This window comes from Uloborus diversus, chromosome 8 (assembly GCF_026930045.1).
Source record: "Uloborus diversus isolate 005 chromosome 8, Udiv.v.3.1, whole genome shotgun sequence".
Taxonomy (NCBI): Eukaryota; Metazoa; Arthropoda; class Arachnida; order Araneae; family Uloboridae; genus Uloborus; species Uloborus diversus.
The window spans coordinates 95,921,064-95,943,058 of NC_072738.1; the positions used below are offsets into that span (position 1 = coordinate 95,921,064).

At 32.7% G+C, this 21,995-nt stretch overlaps 1 protein-coding gene across 1 annotated transcript in view; it reads right to left on the minus strand.

Annotated features, from left to right (window-relative positions):
- The window catches only part of LOC129228495 (dopamine D2-like receptor), a 118,934-nt gene that overhangs the window by 89,719 nt on the left and 7,220 nt on the right, over positions 1–21,995 (minus strand). The window contains exon 2 of the mRNA XM_054863176.1: positions 20,953–21,225. Coding sequence (XP_054719151.1) covers positions 20,953–21,225 — 273 coding nt within the window. The remainder of the gene's footprint in view (positions 1–20,952; positions 21,226–21,995) is intronic.

Genomic DNA, 21,995 nt, shown 5'->3' on the forward strand with positions numbered 1-21,995 from the left:
ACTTAATCCTCTTTAATAATTTACTTGATTGTGACAAGTTACGGTAAAAGTGGTTTAAGCATAAAGCATTGCTGAAAAAGCGCTGTTGTATTAATTAATATTTTTGTTTTCAGTGCGCTTACTTATACAAACATTTGTTCAGGAATAATTAGTTACAAAATGGTATACTTATAACTAGTAAACTGATTGCATAAAAGAATACATGGTTACAACATGTTATGCGGAAAAAATCATTCTAACACTTTTCTGTTTTTGCCCTTACGAAAAGGTTTTGACTTTACAAGCATGTTAAATTATAATGACTAAGTAATTGAAACTTTCAATGAATTTGGTATTTTTATTTAACATTTAAACTAAACTAGTTTCTATGAAAAGGCTCATTTGTTAAAAATTCTGAAGATAGTGTTTGGAATGATTTTTGAAACAAATTGCTACTTTTATACTCTTCTCCCTGCATTCAAAAAAGGTTCTCTTCCACATCTGAGAAATCTGCGGTGAATTTAAAGCCTTTTCTTCCGCTACTACGGAATTAATAAAGTTTATAGACTACAAAAATAAACATTTTTTGAAAGGGAAAATAGTAATGTTATTGACAACTCTTTTATTGTATTTCTTGATAAATTCCTATAATTAATTAGCAATAATCTATATTTTTTTTTTACTTATGACGTGCGCTATGAAATGACTAATGTGCAAATTGTACAGGGTGTCCAGCAAAGGACTCCATGGTTTCAAAATTAAATATCTCGAAAATCAAGGACGATATTGGAATAAAATAAACGGTATGTTTATTGTTAAACCCATGAAAGTCATATACAGGAACTTGGAAATTAGTTTTAAAAACTGCCAACAGGTGGCGCTGCACAATGTAATTGCAATAGGAGTCTCTATAAATAGTGCTGCGAAGAGGTTAGTTGTTTCAGCGGTAGTTTAGTCTCTCAAATATACTTACATATACGCTAAAAATTATCGTCCAATCTCTTCGCAACACTATTTATGGAGACGTCATAAATTCACGTGGATGTTTGCATAATAGTTTGCAGTAATTAAGTTTAGCTTATTGATTAGGTATAAAATTACATACAACATCTGCTTAAACATAGAATTTGTAACCACATAAACATGAACTGGTTCATTACTCTAAAAGTTTTGCCAAGCAGTAGGATTGGTACCCGCAATTACTTGAAAGTTTTTTAAGATTTATTTCTTGTTTTTATACCAGCAAAACATATGTTCACGTATGCCCCTTGCTGCTTACATGTGCCCCCCTTTCCCCTATATGCCTATTTAAAGTGATACAGTTTGAAATTAGCAAATTTAATCTAAATAAAATTTTAACTTAAAAATTTATAAAATTTTAAATGACCAGTTGGAGAAGGCGAGGATAACATGCTAAATTTTTTTCTTCAATAATCATTGCACCTTTCTCAAACTTTAATACGATTATTGAATAAAACAAAAATAACACATTTTGACTACTTATTTGTAGAAAAAATAATTCGATAGGTTTTTTCAACAAAAAAAAACAACATATTTTTAGCAAAAAACTACCATTTCCTTCACATACCTCCAGTGCATTCACTTTTTCACAATTTTAAAAACTTTTTCTGTCTATCTCTTCGTTAGATACCAAAGTATGATCTTACAATTTAGAATTAACTTATTAAAAACAGTTTTATGGGTAAATGTTTGAAAAATTCCCCCAAAAAACGTGCTTTCCCCTCTAAGTTTAATAGTTCATTATTTGAAAACCACATATTGCATGTACATTATTTGACTAAAGTTTATATCACAGTAATATGTTCAATTACTATTTTTGCAAAGTTTTAAATCTTTACAGTTAATAATTGTTTCGTCAAAGCTGTTTGCATCAAACAAACTTTTAAAACGTGGCTATGAGAAAATCACGAAAAATGAGTTCAGTTGTAAGCAGTGCATTTGAGTTGAATAAATGTCTTTTAGTTTTCTCAATAGCTTATCAGTTTAAAAAAATGCGGATTTAGAAAGAAGAACACTGGGGTTCACTACATTTTTCAAAATCTCAAAATCGATTTTTTCCGAAAATTACGGTGTTTGCCTATCTTATGAACTTGATTTACGAAGGAAATATATTTTTTTAATATTTATCTACAATATATGTCACGATACTTGAAATATTTATTTTTATCATTTTAATTTAAATTTTAATTTTTCTAAGTACCTAAATCGAAACCATGAATATCATTAATTTAACTTCAAATTGTTTTCAAATAAATACCAAGTTTAGAGCTCAACGGCCATATAATGCGAAATTTCCACTGCATATTCAAAAGGGGTAACTTCCGCACGCTGAATGATCCTTTTATGCACTAATGGCATTGAAAGACAAATCTAGTCTTCAATAATATATTTAGCATTTCAATGCTGTATATATAAAATGAACCTTTTAATGGGTGGCATTTTCGAATGACAAATGATGAATTGAAGATGAACTATCTATTCAATGTGGATGCGATAAACGAGATTATAATGTACTCTGGTAGGTTATTTCAGTGTTGTTAAACGAACTGCAGCATTGCCTGATGAAGCAAAAATATCTTAAGATTAGTCTAGCATAATACTCCCATGTGAGATTGGTGGGCTATTTTTAACCGCATATCAATACCGTAACTGCTGAGAATACCTGCCAAGTTTATGTGTGTAATTTTGTTGCTTAATCGATGGATGGGAAAACATATTATTTAGAGGTTGGAAAGATAATGCAAATGACAAACAATGAATGATTTTGAAATTTTATTTTTTTTTATTTATATGGGTTATTTACAACGTATTGGCCTTAGCAGTTTAAAAATTTAGTTATATTTATACCTAACCATCGTTACTAATTAATGTTCGTTATTATAGTTATTTGTTCAAATTAATTTTTGCATTGTAAACAACATTAAATGAAGTAAACACTTGATCAATGATTTTGTTTGCACGTTGTAGGTTTGCATAAAAATTTACGTAGGGTCTGGTGGGGGAAAGTGGTCAATGGGGTAAAGTGGTCATACGTCAAATAAATGGCTATAGCTTGGCAATAAATGTTCGAATGAATGTGAAAATTTTATTTTAGAGTAGAGCAGTTGGAAACTACATTTTGAATACAGAATTTTACAACTAGCAAAATTTTATTTGGTAACAAAAAATATTTTGCGTGAATATGAAAAATTTTAAAATCTAAACACCTATTTTAATTTCCTTGGGAAATTTTGTTTGTTAGAATTAGGAACAGATTGACTGCACAGGAAGCTTCCTACATTTTTCAAGAACTCTTACTCATTAGCAGTTAGCTGAATCTATTTTAAGCAATTTTTTAGAACAATTTAAGTAAGATGGGGTAAAGTGGTCATAATATTAGGCTTAAAACGAATATTGTTCTTCTAATGGTACTTAATCTTTAAGTACAAGGCAGATACAAATTAAATATTAATTTTACTTCATATGTATTGTTTTTACAGTAAACGGGGTTAAATATACGAGTATATGCACATATATATATATATATATATATATATATATATATATATATATATATATATATATATATATATATATATATATATACTCGTGTTCACATAAATGCGCCAATAAATACGTATATGGGTATCTGCAAGTATTTTTTATACGTACAGCTATACATTCTACTCTACACGTATATGCTCGCATATACTCGTATAGATAAGAACACTTATATACTCAGGTAGACACGTATATACGCGTAGGTACTCGAGTAGACACTTACATACAAGCATAAGAAATACAAGTATACAGGGTGGGTTTAAACTCTTGAGCTAATTATTAAAAGGTGCTAGAGATGAGGATAAGAAGCAAGAATTACATAAGGAACATATGGTCACAAACACAATGCTGACGCGCTACATGTACGCAAAGCCAGAAACTGATGGATGCAAAAAGAAGTCACAAATTTACACAACATTTTTGGTCTTAAGAAAGTTTTAATGCGATTGATGAAATTTGAGGCCTGCAGCTGTAATACAAATGTGTTGCATTCACAGATCACTCTCCGTTGCAATAACGATACTTTTGAAAAACTTTCATCAGTCGTTGTAGCTTTGTTGCGATGCGTGTATTAGAGCTACTACAGACCGTAAATTCTAACAACTGCTCTAAATATTTCTTAAAAACTAAAATGTAAGGTAAAATCATCTTTGTGTAACAAATTTGTGCCCTGCTTTGTATCCTTCAGTTTCTGGCTTTGTGTGCATGTAGCGCGTCAGTGATCATAATCTTAATTGCGTCTTATCCTACCCTCTTACACCCCTTTGATTTTTGCCCCAGAGCTTGGATTCACTCTGCAGGCCGACATGTATATAAGCATATATTCTCGTGTATACATACATGTACTGGAGTATATGCGTATACATGCGTATATACTCGTGCTTCCACACTATATATACGTGAGTAGATACTTACAAAGACGCACTGGATGTATCCACGAATTAACTCGTGTATATTTATATATGTATGTATGTACACACTTATATATGCGTATATACGTCTGCTATACACATATATACTCAAATATGCACGTATTTTTTCGAGATACAAGTTCATACGCGCATATGATGTTCGTTTACATGCGTATATACTCGTATATACACGTGACACGTATATACAAGTGACGCGTATATACATGTGACACGTATGTACTCATGCAGACACGTATGCACACCTGTAGGTAATCACGTATACATGCTTCTATACTCGTATATATGCTTATATACTCGTATATACACGTATATACTTGAGTAGGCACGTGTATACATGTATCTACTCATATAGGAACGTGTTTACTCGTGTATAACACACAACACGTATATATTCTTGTATACACGCATGTACTCGTGAGTATTTGTAACTATAAAAATAGCCGAAATATACAAGTATTAGGGTTATTGATAATGGTTTTGCATCTATTTTTAACTATGACCACTTTACCCCATGCTATGACCACTTTCCCCCACACCATGGGGTAAAGTGGTCATAAAAACATAGGGAAAAGAAAGTGCTATAAAACTACTGAAATCAATATTTTTCATCTTTAAACTCAATGTACCGTGTTCTTTAATAATGCAATGTAAAATAACAACAAAAAAAGTTGAAGTGTTTAAAGAATGTGTTGTATTTATTATCCACCTAAGCTGAAAACCTACGATTTTATGACCACTTTACCCCACCAGACCCTATAGTTTAGAGCAGTAATGCGAACCTTTTTAGGGCCGTAACTAAAAATAAAATGCATCTCGCAAGTCAGAACACTTATAAAATTTCAATATATTTTATTTTTTTTAATAACATAAAAAAAATTGAAAAAGAAAAGTACATTTTCAAACTAATAATTTTAATACCATTACTAATTGTTTTGTTTTTTTAAACTCATATTTTGATAAACAGATTTCTGAATATTTAGCTCTAAGTTGTGACATTGTCATTAACAGTGCATTTCGATTTGTAACAATGAATTAAACAAATGGCCACAAGGATCAGCATCGCAGGCTGGATGTGACCCGCCGGCCATAGATTGGGCACCACTGGTTCAGAGAAACTAATCATTGTTTTCGCTCATAATTTCGCATCAAGTCGAATCGAAAGTTTTTTTAAGGCTTGTATTTCCGGAGGCTGACACTATTTTCGTTCAACCAAAATAATTTTATTTGACTGGCAAGCAGAACGATACACAATAATGTGGTACTATCGTCACATTCTATAAATATAGGTTGACGACAGTGGGTACACGTCAAGTTCAGTGTTAAAACCAGGCTCAATCGATTTTCATAAATTAAACAGGGGAGGGTTTTTCGTCGTGGCTACATATTTTTTTGCGAAAAATATTTTATTTCTTTTATTTAGAAAACAATCTGTGACAGACTTTATTTTTGTTTAATTTCAAATTCACAGTGTTATTTCACAATTTACGGAAAACATTATTTAGTTTGAACTTGTTTTGAAATAAATCGGTCGTCTCTTTAACATTTCTCGTTTCAAATTCTATTGAATTAAGGTATTGTTACAGTTTTTACAGTGTCCTTCATTGAAAGCTGGCTTTAATGTAAACCGGTTTTTAGCACTAGTATTCGACCGGACTAAAATCGATTCCCTTCAAGTCTCTTTGACGCTGAATTGTATGGACTAAGATGAATCAAATAATGGGAAAAAAAGACTAAAGAAAAAGTGGAATAATTTCGAAAAGTTATGGATAGTCCTGGTTTGGCACTAAACGCCTCAAGTCATGCAAATTATATTAATTTTTTTTATTTTTTACTTTTTTTTTACTCTTGTATGCCAGCACATTCGAGTCAAAAAGTGAAACTGTTTGCTTCAAAAACAATTGTTTTTTTTTTCCGGGAAATGAAAACTTGTTTTGCCCAAGTTTTTGATTTTCTAAAAAAGTATTTGATAACATGATGGTGTATTTGTAGTAGTATGTTTTTAAATGAATTGTTGAGTCGCAAAAACGTCAATCGGTGGTGGATCACAAGTCGATTGGTCCATCAATCAAACAGTCTCTCAGACCAATTTTTGGACGATCCTCCTAAGTCAGTGGTGCCAAACCTGTGGCCTGCGAACCAAATCAAGCCCGTGAAGCTGATCTGTGTGACACATTGTTTTGTTTAATGTTACAAGTCCAAAACCACTATTAGTGATCATATCACAAATTTGGATCGATATGTCTTCTGAAAGACGCATGCATTATATAAAATAAGCATCAAGAAATAGATAACAGGAATTATTGATTTGTGATTGTACGTTTCCATATTTTCCTCTGTTATTTAGAAAAAAATGAAACATTCTGAAAATTTTTACGTCATCTGACTCGAGATATTTTTTTTTTAAATATAAGGTACTGTCCTCGAGAAAATAAAAAAGGTTGGGCACCACTGTTCTAAGTTATAGAAAAACTGTTTTAGTATGCCTTGGTGTCTTAGCGTTCTTCGTTTCAAAAAATAACGAAGAATTGGAACGTTCTTCTTTAAGAAGCATGCTTACGAAATATTATTATGATTATCGTTGCCCACGAATTTTCCACAATATAATTTTTATCGAAAATGGGTCAAACTTCTTCACTATATCTTCTTTGTCATAAGTTTATTGACTTTAGAGCTATATTTATTTAAATAGTGTTTTAGAAATTTAAATATCGTACTTAGAAACTAATATTTTAATTTCCCTAAAAGTTTTTGCACTTTATCTTGGCGACAACTCTACTATAACGGAAAATTCTAACAGTAATGCAGGGCTGCACTGTGAAAACGATTCAGAAACGTTCCCGGAAAATAATGGGCAGCTGATGTGCAATTTCTTCCAGTGTAATTTCTTCCAGTAATTTATCTTACAAAAACCAGGAACTTTTCAGCCGAAACTCAGTAACCTTCCTGAAATTATCCAAGAAGCCCCCCCCCCCCCCCCCCACCTGCTCAAATATTCAGAAATCTTCCCTTTTAAAGTCAGTCGTGTCTCTGGAACTTAGGAGTAAACTTAGTTAGGAATAATATAAGTGGTAGGCACCTTCCTGAGTTTCCAGGGAAACTCCATAGGCAGCATTGTAAACATGGCCAGAGCTAAAATACAATTTCACTGGCTCGCAATTCTCGCAAAGCTACGACGTCTATAGACTGATTACCGACCCTTTTGACGCCTTGTCTGTCTGGACAAGTAACAACAAAACAGAAGGCCGATACACTTTATAAATACGCTGAGTTAATATTTAAACTGGGAGCTAAAAATATTTTTCACAACAGTGAGAAGTCATCATTCTTGCGACTTGTAGCAATTCCGGAAACTTTCTGACTATGGTTTTTCAAGGAAGTGGAAAAAAAAACCCATTGAAATCCCGAAACGTTTCACGGAGATACTCAGTAACGGACAAGATTTTTTTTAGTGTAGCTATTCAATTTGTTTTTAAATAACAGACAAATTAGTGATCTTCAACTTACTCAAAGTACAATTTTTAATTTTTAAGTTTTTTTTACCTTCAAATAAATACATAGGGTTTAATATGTAAGTGTTTCTTAAATCATATTATTTGAATTACTTAGGCTTAATTTATTGCTCACATATTTTAAGACAACAGTCCCTTTCACGAAATATGAACCCGTTTTAGTTCATGAAATTCAGGGAGAAAGTATTTCTTAATGATACCTGCTAAAAGAGATACCACAAATTCCAACTCCGAATACTTTAAATTGACATTTTCCGAATCATAGTATAAATGCCTCCAAGCTTGTTTATTAATTCTGACTTTTCAAAATAATCTCATTAAAACTTCAACATTACTTTACAGTGATCACATTCCAAACTGGACTCGAGACCCGTCCTCTACCGAAAAGGTTAATATTTCAGCATTTTGAGGAAAATATGTTTCTGTACTCAGATAGATATTTACAAATGCAATGCTTAAAAGTCTAAATATATATTGACATTTCAGTTCACTGACGTTACGATTGCACAGATACATTTTACTTTACAACTCATTTAATTCGTAGATGTATGAATATGTTTTGTGGATGACGAAGAAGTATTTAAGTATTAGAATCTGTATAAATTACATAGTTTGTATGTGTGTGTGTGTGTATGTAAATGTGCGTGTGTGTAAGTGTGTACGTGTGTACACGCGTGTGTGTGTGTGTAAGTGTGTACGTGTGTGTGTAAGTGTGTTCGTGTGTGTATAAATGTGTTCCTGTGTGTGAAAGTGCGTGCTTATGAATGTGTGTAGGTATGCGTGTGTATTATCTTTCCCTTCATACCGAGATTAAGGGGCCAAGAGTTCAGTCAAAAGATCATATTCTCTGTACACTGTTAGAACCAGAGGTGCCTGATGGGTGCTGTTTTTTGCTCTTGGGAGCAAAGACAGAGCTTCAGGCTGCAATGGAAGCTAGGAAAAGAAAATTTAATTCCGATGCCTTTCGGAACCTCAATGGATGAAGGACGTAAATGAAGGAGCCATCTGTCAAACATTTTTTTTTCGCTGTGAGGGAAACCGCTTCGTTTGCGCATGCGCTTCGGCATAAGCTCAGCTCAACAACTTTCATGGTAAACGACGAAGCTACAACGTAGTTTTAGCTACTAAAGTTTTATATTGAATAGATAGCGAAATTGGTTTAAAATTCAATATTTCTTGGACAAATCTTTAAAACCTTGCGTAAGTACAGGCATTTAATCATGGTGTAACATTTAGCTATTTCCAACAGGCTTAGTGTTTCCAGAATTATGTTTCAAAGTAAACTGACTACTTTTTACTGTTCAGTTCACCGATATAAACATTGTAATGTCTGACTACTCCTATCATATGTAAAACATTGTGATATTACTTGCTTGTTGCGCAAGTGATCTTTACACCATTTACCCAATGTGATTTTACCCAAAAATATTTATTGTTAGCGATATGAGGTAATTAAACGAAATAACGTTACTGACTCTTAAATCAGATACACTAAACGTCTATTTCTTTTTAATAACGTTACAGCGTGGAGATAGCTGTCTGAGGAGCAAAGAAAAAAAAAGTTTGAAAAAGAAATCTCTCTGTGTGTTTCAATGTCATGACTCATGAAATACATATCGTGTTAACGTGATCTTTCGTTCGTGTTATTGTAAGAAACGTATGCAGTGTCTACGTGTTTATTTCTATTTTTTGTGATTTCTGTTACTAGTGCTTTACATCAGGTAGAATAAATAGATTGCTAAACATTTGTTTTGATTTTAAATGTCAAAAAAAAAAAAAAAAAAATCCTATTTAAAAAAGAAAAGTGCTTTTGCATTACTAATGTTCAAAAAGGATATTCAAATGTCGAACCACATATACATAACAATATGTTATTCTTTTTGATTAAAATATTTGGAACGTTTATGAAACGCCTGCTATTTATGCAACGATTTGGTTTTTCCGTGATTGTATTGAAAAAATAATTTGTGTTGAAAACTTACTGATTATTTTCGGCTGTGCCAGTAAATTATTCGTCAATACCTACACTCTGAATTTTCGGTATCATGCTGTGGTAAATGTAAATATCACTTAAAACTACTGAGCAAAATCCAAGAGTATATATGAGAGTTAGAGCTCGGATAAAGGAATTGACACTTATTAAACATGAAAATGACCATGAACTTTTATTAAACTATTTTGGAAAGTCTGAAATGTGATTAAATGTCTTAAAGAGAAGTTTTAATTATAACTGAATTTAATTTGAAAAACGTACCAAGACATCGTGTATCGTAAATCAAAGTAATGAATAGAACGCAATTGTATGCAAAATCGCACACAATATGGTGGGAGGGGGCAGGATCCGCTATAGGAAGCAGTAAAGGGGACATTTTTTCTCTCGTTAGGTTCCATCTTTCAACCCTGATGCACGTTGAGTTAAGGGTGCTAGTTTTTCACCTTTGCAAAGACTGCAATTTCGACTCCTTATTGGGTGCCGCTGGTGCTACAAGAGTTTCACCCCTGAAAGGATCCGAAAGCAACCTGTAGTTTTAACAGTGTACTAAGGTAAACGTATCGGTAGTGGCCGGTGCTTTAGTAATGGGTACTTCAAGGTTTATATTTAACTAGTGGTACCCGCACGGCTTTGCCCGTAATAGAAAAATTAAAAGGTCTTTTCGTTCGCCTGTTTATTTACGAATAATGTGTGATGAATTTTCTCGCCAATTGACTTGTACCCATGTTACGGTGCCACGTTATGATAATTTCGTATCTCGCCAATTGGCTTGTGCCTATGTTACGGTTCCACGTTATGATAATTTCGTAATTTACTCGTCCATCTTATGATGTTTTTGTTCTTAAAATTGGAATAGAAAAAGAACCAGATCGAAGTTTTGAAAAATCGCTTCGAGGTGCACACCCCCATGCTACAAACTAACTTTGTGCTAAATTTTATGAAAATCGGCCGAACGGTCTAGGCGCTATGCGCGTCACAGAGATCGAGATATCCTCCGGACAGAGAGACTTTCAGCTTTAATATTAGTAAAGGAAACAAATAGGATTCCAGGTCTCCCAATAGACTTAAAAGTGCATCAAATGTGTAGGAGGTTTTTTATTGTACGTATAAGTTTTTTTTTTTTTTTTTCAAACTGCGTTTTCACGGTAGAAAAGCCAGGCGGGCTGCAGGTGACTGGTTTGCATACCAGGATACTGCACATACCTCTGCCCAAACACTCAGTTACTGTCGTTTCCAATCTGCTATTTCCTGTTGAACTATTAACACAAAAACATGGCCGTCTCTATCGAGTTTCACACCAAATGTGAATTGAGAAGTGTTATTCATTTCTTGCAAGCAGAAGGTAACAGTGCAGCGGAAATTCATCGAAGAATAAGTTGTGTATATGGAGACAACTTTATGAGTGCATGTGTTGTTCGTATCTGGGACCGACAATTTAAAGAGGGCAGAAGTAATTTGCATGATGAAGGGGATCAGGGACGCAAGTCGTGGCTACAGACGATATTCTACAGCGAGTCGACAAAGCAGTTAAGGAAAATCGAAGATTCACGATAAGTAAATTATCGATGCAATTTCTAGAAGTTTCAAGACCGTCCCTACATTCTATAGTTATAGAAAGGTTGCGCTACAGAAAACTTTGTGCTCACTGGGTCCCAAGGATGTTGACTGATAATCACAAAACTCTCCGAATGGGTGCAGCTGTGTCTTTTCTTGAGCGTTACGATGTTGATGGAAATGGTTTTTTGAAATCCATTCTGACAAGTGATGAAACGTGGGTTTAATATGATGCTTTCTAAACAAATCACCAATGGATGCAATAAATGCCCACTAATTCACCGAATCAAGCCATAAAATTCAAGTAAACCCTCAACAACCATTAGATTATGGCAACTCTTTTGGGATACCAAATAGGTGTGTTACTTCTAGAGTTTACGCAGCCGGGAAAAACAACTACGTCATATTATTACTATGAAACGTTGAAACGCTTACGGAGAGCTATTCAAAACAAACGAAGACTCATGCTGACTTCAGGAATTGTTCTGATTCATGATAATGCTCGTCCTCATTGCGCACGTCTAACACAACAGCTCCTTCAGAAATATCATTGGGACATTTTTGAACATCCACCATATGCCCTGTTAAAAAAATCTGAAACGTTACTGGGTATTTACGAGTGACGTTTCGGGATTTTAATGGTTTTTATCCACTTCCTGGAAAATTCCAGTATCCTTGTCAAAAAGTTTCCGTAATTGCTACAAGTCGCACGAATGCAGACATTTCACTGTTGTGAAAAATATTTTTAGCTCCCAGTTTAAAGATTAACTGAACGTATTTATGAAGTGCATCGGCTTCAAGTCAATTCCGGCCCGTCCATGCTAATTAAGATCCCAAAGGGAGCAAATAAGTGTGAACTACTTGGATGTGCAAGAATTGCAGGCGCGTAAAATTCTCGTTATTTACTTCAATTCTGGCATAGCTTTGGCCATGTTTGTAATAATGCTCATGGAACTTCCTTGATAAATCATTAAGATGCCGAACTATTATATTATACATTCCTACGTTTACGCTAATTTTCCAGACACACGACTGGCTTTTAACGGAAAGATTTCTGAATTTCTCAGGAGGGGCTACCACGATAGCTTCAGGAAGGTTACTGGTTTTAGCAGAAAATATTCCTGGATTTATCAAGATATGTTACTGGCGGAAATAGGGCACATCAGCTGCCCATTATTTTCCAGGAATGTTTCTGAATCGTTTTTACAGTGTAGTCCCGACCTAGCTTCGAGTGACTTTTATCTTTTCTCTCAGTGGCTTGGAGGGCCGCGCTTCCAAACTGATTTGGAACTCAAAGACACCGTCAAAAATCACTTTCAATCATTGACGGCATCGTTCTATGAGGAGGGAATAGAAAGTTTTGTGCACAGGAACGACAGATGCATAAATCGTCAAGGTGATTATGTGGAGAAATAATATACATTGTGTACCTTACTTTTGATTGTGAAATCTTTCTTGTACATTCACCCGTTTCTTTTTATAGCTAAATTGATCTTGGGGGGGGGGAACAATTCTCTTAAATAAACTTCTTTAAAACTAGAATTACGGCGGTCTTCTGATACCTAGAAATACGATATAATTTTTTAGTAAAGGCTCAGCTCCATTCTCTTGGTTGTCTGTATGATATAATCAACGTGAAAAAAGTTCCAGCATGAAACTATAGTTATTTTCCCAGTTGTGTGCCGTCTGTTTTAGTTGTAGTCGAATTTATATCTACATAACTGTCCCGTTCCTAGCGCGGTTGATACGAGGCTCTGTAATGAATGAGGTCACACCTGCTCCCCCAAAATAAACTGTGTTTTGTACCAAAATATGTAGTTCATACACTTTTAAAATTAGTTTTTATTCCGAAACTTTGAGTTCGCTAATCTATATATATATATAAATGAATGTTTGTCTGTATGTCATCCATGAACTCAAAAACTACCCGGCAGATTTGGCTGAAACTTTCACCGTTTGTTATTTTTGGTACTGGGAATGTTTATAGACCAGTTCGAAAAAAATCCGATCGATAGTTCCTTTTTTATTCCAATTTAAGTCACAATCCATTGGATAAATACGAATAAAATTATCGGCTGCAGAAATTAATTCGCGTGAAAGATCTCATTGATCAGAAGTTAGCTGTTGCCATTTTTCTTGAGTTTGAACAAATAAATTCTTTCTTTATTGTTTTATCTCTTTTCATGCAACGGGGGGATTTAAAACTTTTTCTATTTGATATTTTTAGCGATTGATTAATCTGGCAAACTGCGTGTGTACAAAATTTGAGTATAGTCACGGCTTCACTTGATACCTGGACCGATTATTATGAAAATTGCTATATATATATGTATTTTTTCACGGAGAAGGTGCATAATATGCTCATTGAAGCCACTCGCCACCAGGTGGCACTGCAGAGTAGCAACTTCTGCCCCGTTCAACCGATTGTCATGAAAATCAGTATAATGATGTATTTTTTGTTGGCGTAGCAACGTGCGTCGGGTACAGCTAGTTTACAATAAAAAAGAGGAATATAAAAATTATATTCTCTAGACGCATAAGTAACCATTCAACCCTAAAAGTTGTGCTTCATGTCCTTCAGCATGTCCTCCAAACAACTGTTTGTAGAAATTATTCTTTAGTGATTCTATTGGGTTAAAAACATTAAAAATATTGATACCAATCGAAAGATTTTTTATGTCTGCGTATAATGAAATGTGTTTATAACTTCTACGTTATAAATACAGGGTGTCCTGAAATATACTGACTGTTTTCAAAAGTGTATAACAGGAAAGCGGTTAGTAATGAAAAAATATATATTTCTGGCCAGAAGTTCATTGTGGTGGGCCGAAAGTTTTTTCACCCCCCCCCCCCCCAGAGTTCTAAATTTTAGTTCATGAATTTTCCCGTAGATAGCGCTGCAGATCGTAAGATCGAAAATCAAAGAAAAAAATAAAAAATTACTCCTAACTTTTCAAAAAATGTTTTTATAAGCAAACTTACGCAACAATATTTTCAAAATGTTTTCCGCCAGCTGCAATCACATGTTGCAATCGAAGGAAAAATCGGCGAATTTCAATCCTTCTTTTTTTACTTAAAGGCTTACTAACTGCACCGCCATCTATTGAAAAATATTTGAACTAAAATTTAGAACTCTGAGGAGGGGGGATTACGGTCCCCCACATGAATTGTCTGTTCTTTTATAAATTTTTGAAATCTATCAGTCTATTTCAAGACACCGTAAAGTTTTACATTAAGCAAGCACTTTTCGAAAGTAGCCCAACATAGTTTAAAAACCTCAATTTTAAAAGAAAATATGTACAATTGGATTAAATATTACAATCAAATGGTTTTACAGAATGGGCACTAAATAAAACAGAAAAAAGTGTATTATGTCTTGTTTAAAAGCTAAATAGGGGAATGTGGGGCAAAGTGAAATGGTTAAGATGACTGAAATTTTTCAAAATGAACAAACTGGAAATTTATTTTAAAAATTACAGTACATAAATAAAGAACATTCTATTTTATAGTAACAGTTACATTGAAACAGTATTTTTTTATTTTTAGCAGTAAATTTGCGACTTCAAAAAAAAGTCGAAAATGTTCACTTTTTTTTTCTATGGGGCAAAATGAAAAATGAAATATTTTCCTAATGAACTATTTTATATTCAATTATAGAAAATATTTTTGTTCAAATGAATAGTAAATAAAAGGATTAGTGAGTATATGAAAGATAATGAAACAATAGACTAAAAATTAAATTATTTAATTTGTTAATATATGAAGAAAAATAAATGAACAAGTAAAAGAGTGAATGAGTAAAAAAATAAGTGAATGAATGAATAAAACAGTGAATTACTAAATAGCCGAATGTAAATGAATGAATTAATAAATGAATAAGTAAGTGATTTAGTAAATAAATGAGCGAGTAAACAGAATCAACTCTTTCAGTTTGCCCCATCCATTTTGTCCCGCATGTACTTGGATGATTGTAGAAAATATTTAAAATACAAATAAACTTAATATTAACTAAATAAATATTTCAGAGTAAAAAAAAAGTTTTATTTAATATTTAAAATGTTAATAACAAGAATTTTATCATTTTATAGTAACAAAAATAATTTTTCACTAGAATAAAATATTATAATACGAGTATTAATTTTTGAAAATTTCCTATATATAAGCAATATCATATGCTTTAATCTTCGGTGGTATGTTTTCTTTCTTGATAGGAATATGTTACATGTGCAAGTATATAGTTAAAATATTAACAGATAGATCCCGCTAAAAAAGAGTGAATATTTCAGCATTTCTCATTGCCCTGCTAGTTCACTTTGCCCCATATTCCCCTACTAAAAATTCAAAGCTGCAGTTGCCCGTTATTGAAATAAAAAACTTTAATAAAAGTTTTAAACGAGCATTTTACAATGTCCTAGAAATCACACCTAAACCTAATTTCAAGGTATGGATTACTTTAGTACATTATGTGACAAAAGTGGCCCACAAATTGCAATTTGTAAAATTTAACACAATTCCTTTTTCTTACAAAAGCGTTTAATGAAAAAAGTATGTTTAGATTTAAAATAAAATTAAGTAAAATCCTAATTTAAAACAAATAATCGAATAGTCAAAACTATGGTTAACTTAGACGAAAAACAGGACCATCCTTAAAATAATATACAGTGGCTCCCAAAAGTCTTCGTACACCTACGACTTTCAACGAAATAGGTCCAAATCCATTGGTTAGAATTAATATTTCGAAATAGGTATTTAATTATAAGATCTATGATCAATTTTCAACAAAACTACATGAAAAGTTTTTAAAAAATATTAAAACTTAATTTTTTAAAAATCAAAAACCAAAAAGTGCCGGAAATTTTACCTCACAAAAGTCTTCGTACACTTTATAAAATGTCTATATATTATTGAATAATCTAACTTTTGATTAAGTTATTAATTAGTAGAATATCATACAGTATTCATAACACCTTTTAAACGTCTGGGAATAGATTTCATTCTTTTTTTTTTATTTTTTTGCTTAATTTCTGAGTAAGTGTTCAACCACACTTCGAGTCTTACTGTTTCTAGCTCTATTTTCGTTTCAAAGCCGTATTTTCGTAATCTAGCCTAAAGATATCACTAAATATGTTACATTAAGTTCAAATCTGGAGATTGAAGGGATATTTTCTAAACTTTAGGACAATTTTCGAGGCACTATACGCAAGCGTTGAAAACTGTGTGCTTCTCATCGTTATCTTGATAAAAAAACAAAGTTGTTTCTGATAACCAAATTTTTGGCTAAAAGTTTAAAATTGGTTTTTAAAATATTTAAAGGAACAGCATGATTCATTATTTCATCAAAAAATTACATACTATCAAGTCCTGATGCTGATATGCACCCACACACTAGAACACCTCTACCGTCCTGATTAACTGATCCAAATAAGTTCTTAAGATTAAGTTCCTAATTTTTTCTTCTACTTAGAGTTACACAACAATTTAACCAAAAATGTTGAATTAATTTTTATCTGTAAGTAAGATGTGATTCTAAAACGTTTTAAGCTTGTTTATCATTGATTTTGCGACGAAAAGCGTAAGCTTTCTGTTTTTCGCACTACCCAGAAAATTTCTGCGGGAAGAGATCCCATGTAATCCAGCTAATCAGAGAACTTGGCGAACAATTTTAGGTGAAAATTAAATGTAAAATGCTTCATTTAACTCTGCAGAAACTTTTACAGCACTCAAATGTGTATTTTTCATAAATTTTTTAACTTAAAATATCCGATCACGTTTAGTCAACTTTGCCGGTTGACCTTTTCTTACCTTGTTTTTGGTCCGATTCCTTTCTTTAAAACATTTTATCAAGCACTTTACTATACAAACAAATAAATTAACTAATTTAGAGACATTTCAAACCAATTTACCACTGCTGTGGGGAAAAAAATCAAATTTTGAATGGTGTCTGCGGTTTTTCGCGAATACCAGTCATTTTACAGTAATAAACACAATATTAAGGAATAAATAAACAAAAAATTTAAGCCAAATGACTTATAAGGGTCAACACAATGCAAGAATATTAATAAAACGGCATATGATAATTTTAATCATGAATTTATTCGAAAATATTTGAGTGTACGATGACTTTTGTGGCGTGTTATTTCTCTGTTTCTTCGTTTTCTGACCCATTTCAAAAAGAGGATCCGTCAATATTTTGAAAAAACCAATGGGTTGTATTTAGAATGACATAGGAATGATGTGAAAAAATATTGGACTTCATATTCGAGTTCAGTTTCGAGTTATTTTGGTTTTACTAAAAAATTTCAAAGTGTACGAACACTTTTGGGAGCCACTGTACAGATTCTCAATAATCTTTAAAATATAAGAACTTCGTATTTTACATTTAGTAAGATATCAGCTTTCTCTTTTTTTTTATGGAATTTAAGATTAAAAAAAATCAACTACTCTGTACAACAAGTCGTAGTTATATTATTCCATTAAAATTAACGTAAAAAATGCCATTTTCTTAATCAACTTTCTTGCGATGAGAAATTAGCAGGTAATTCATGCTAAGATTTCCCGGATACCCACAAGGCCGTATAAATCCAAACTTACAAAAGTTATTCTTTAATTCCCTTCCCGCTCCACTCTCTTAATATCACATGAATAAAGAATTCTGACTAATTGGAGCTGGAGCCCTATGCCCCCGTTATGCTGATCTTGAAATATATCTTCCCCTAAGCATATGTTTAATTTAGAAATTCAGTGAGCCTGGATCAGAAATATAAAATGGATGTGTCTAGGAACGACCATTACAGCGTGTTTCTAAACACCAATCTCATTACGAGCAGGGCTTAGGAAGACTCTGCATTCCCTCTCCCGAAGCAATGACAGCGTACCAGGAGCATATAAATTCTTGGTTAATGAAAATCTTAGAGAAATGCGCATTAATACTTGTCTAATTTTGTGCTTTATGGAATTTTGAATGAGCTGGGTATGGCGTCCTGCTAATGAGGCACGTGCACATTTAGTTATTTGCATACACAATGTATGTATGTAAACATTAGCTTTGAGCATTGAAATTCTGTGAAAAATGACAAAGTAGAAGTCAGCGCGAAGAATTAAGCGTTGTTATAAAAGTGGTTATTGTTATGCTTAGTTTGGTGTTACTTTTTTTCCCTAATAAGTATTGATTTGAAACTTTTTTTTTTTTTTTTTGCCTTTTAGATTGTTTAGCATTGGTGGTGAATCATGTACAGTACCTGGAACGCGAGCATAAAAGTAATATTGTTAAGAATAAAACTTTTGTGGAAATTATAAATACGAAGTAATTAGAAATATTTTACAAACATTTAAAAAGTGTGGTATTTGTAATGATGTGATTTTTATACTACTAAGAGTTTACACGAAATACACTTGGCCACTAGTGCAGCCAGAATTGACCTTCTGGGAGGGGTGAATAATGGACCTTACATGTTTTATATAAACTAATATGTTAGGATTGGCCTTAATAATAAAATCAATGGATCCGGGGTTTGATCTTTTCGCTGCGCCAATGTTATCGACTTTGACATTAATTGCCCAGCATGTAAGAACATGTATGGCTTGTAGAAAAGGATCGCGTACACCATAAGTTTAGGACAAAACATTTTCTATAAAATGATAAGTTAGTAGCGAAATGTTGAACTTGGATTATAAGAGTATGGCAATTTTACTTCTATGTTCGAATTACCTTTGACAATTAGTAATAATTTTAAAACTTGTTTTATTTTTAAATTAATTATCTACTAAGAAATGCATATCAAGTGGGAGTATTTACACTATCTCTGTTCAAATGATATACCGTTCTGACTTCAAAACATTTATGAAATAAAAAAAAATATTACAAGCCGAACAAAGCTTGACTCGAGACGAACAATTTTGTTATAATTTCTTATTCAAGTGCGATTTCATCTTTTCGTAAATTGCATTTTTAGCATCACTTTGAGCAAACCTACAATGATTTGTTATAAGTTATAACAACTGAAAAATTTTAAGGAAATGTAAAATACCCAATTTTTAGCCAAGTGTGATTAAAAGTTGACCGGCGAAATATAATGCTGATACGTCACTCACATCCATCTCATTCTAGAAAATGAGTCTGTCTTTGGGCTTCGTAAAACATGGTATACTGCACATATAATAAATACTTCTTCCTCTAACACAGCCAATCAATTATATTACGCATAAAAAAATATATATGAGAAATCCACTTCAAATAGAGAGAGCCTACGATACTGTAAGCAATTAAAAATACATTAATTCCCAATTTCATTAATCAATGTGATTGGATTAATCAGAATGATTCCAATGGTTACAGAACCGTGAAGATGACAAAGAAAAAAAAAAGATTTTATTTGACACTATTTGGGCTATTTTTATAATGCATTTTCTTTTAATTAATGTTCGCATGGCTTTGGAGGTTTTCTACAATATTGAGGGCAAGGAAAAGATACGCTGAAAATGTGTAGCTGTTTCAATTATAGAAATCGTCTAAACAAGCAGTATTATTAATAACTCATCACATATCATTTATAATTTGTTGAAAGTAGCATTTCTATTTGTATTTCTTTTGAATTAAATTATATTCATATGACACCCGTTTTGAAGCGATTTATTTTAATATTTTTGTCAAGAATTTCATTAAAACTGAAAACAAATGCATTTGCATAATTTACGAATCTATCTGACATTTTGCTGAAAGAAATCCAGAAATATTTTCCCTACACCCTCCCATGTGTTACAGTAAATGCTCATTTAAATCCTAATCAATAATTACCCTGCATAAAACCTGTCTACAACGATACTGTTGGGACCTAAAAAAGATTGTTATAGGCAGGTTATTGTTATGGACAGTTTTGTTATTTATGCTGACATTTTGCTAGGATCAAGGGCAATATCGTTATAGAGAGGTTCATTGTTTTAGACAGTATTGTTACACACAGGTTCCACTATACTTAGCTGCACTGATTAATACAGTAGAATCCCTCGATCTAAACACTCATTAATAGGAACTCCCCTATATTCTGAACCCTTTCATTGGTACCGGCGAATACACGAAAACCTGTCTACAACGTTGGGACCTAAAAAATAGGTTTGTAGACAATTTATAGTTACAGAAAATTTGATTATTTGTGCTGACATTTTGCTATGACCAAGGAAAACATCGTTTTAGAGAAGTGTATTGTTATAGGCAGTATTTTTATACCCATGTTTCACGGTACATACGTTTATACAGTATCCCTCTGTAATGGAAAAACTCATAATCTGAACACTTTTATTCGGTTCCATGAATGTGCAGAATAAAGAGAGTCTACTGTACTTGTAATGTACTAACCTTGCAGTACATCAACATGCAATACGTAATTTATGTAATAAATTTTACCAAACATAACCAAACATGACTTACCAAAACATAAACTGCAAAAGGCATCACAACTGCTGCAACTAACAAGTCCGCACAAGCTAAACTAACTATGAAGTAGTTCGTAACAGTCTGCAGAGACTTTTCTTTGTAAACACTAAGGATAACCAGGATGTTTCCAACCACAGCAACCAAAGGAAGTGGTATAAGCAGCAACGCCCAGAACACTTTCTCTGACACGGATTCTGATGATGACGACACTTCCATACACGAGCCATTTTTACTGTCATTGCAAGAGAGGTTGACTAGATTTAGCTTCTGAGAAAGATTAATGAATTCGTTAAAAAAGGCGAATGGGTTTGAATCAATTCGTACCATACTTTTGAACGGTACAGCTCATAAACTTCTGATTTCCATTTTGTTCTGTTATATATGACACGTTTCAGTTGCCATGTTTTTCCCTTAATTCCATCAAATTCTTGAATCTAAAAAAAAAGAAAGCGTTTTAGCATCATACTAATATTTATAAAAAATAATATACAATCTTAAAGCTACACTACAAATCTTACAGATCTTCAGATAAATTTTAAACACGTTTTGAACACGGGCACTTATCCCTTTTTTTAAAGCATTTTGAAGTACTCCTTTGGAATCAGTTTTCAAAATGCTCCTCAGAACACTTTTCAGAACATTTATTTAGCTTACTTACTTTTAGCGCTTATTCGGCACACGTTTTTAAAACTTTTAGGGACGCATTTGTAAACATTTTTGAAAAACATTGAAATAACAGTACTTTTTTAAAGAATAATTTCTGGCATACTTTTTACAGCATTGAATCAACATTCTGTTGATTTTACCAGTATTTGTTGCTTTTAATTTTACAGCGACTTCGCGGGGCAGCTATCAACCGCTGCCGGCAAATAGTCTTCGACCAGGCAAGGTCATCTTATTTTATTGATAGCATTTGCAGCACTAACTAAGAACAGTTCATTAGAGTAACATTTCTAGTATCAGCCATTGTGTGGTGATCAAAAGATGTTACTTACTGATCGTTAATGAAAGCTGTTATAGTTTTACAAAAGAAAATG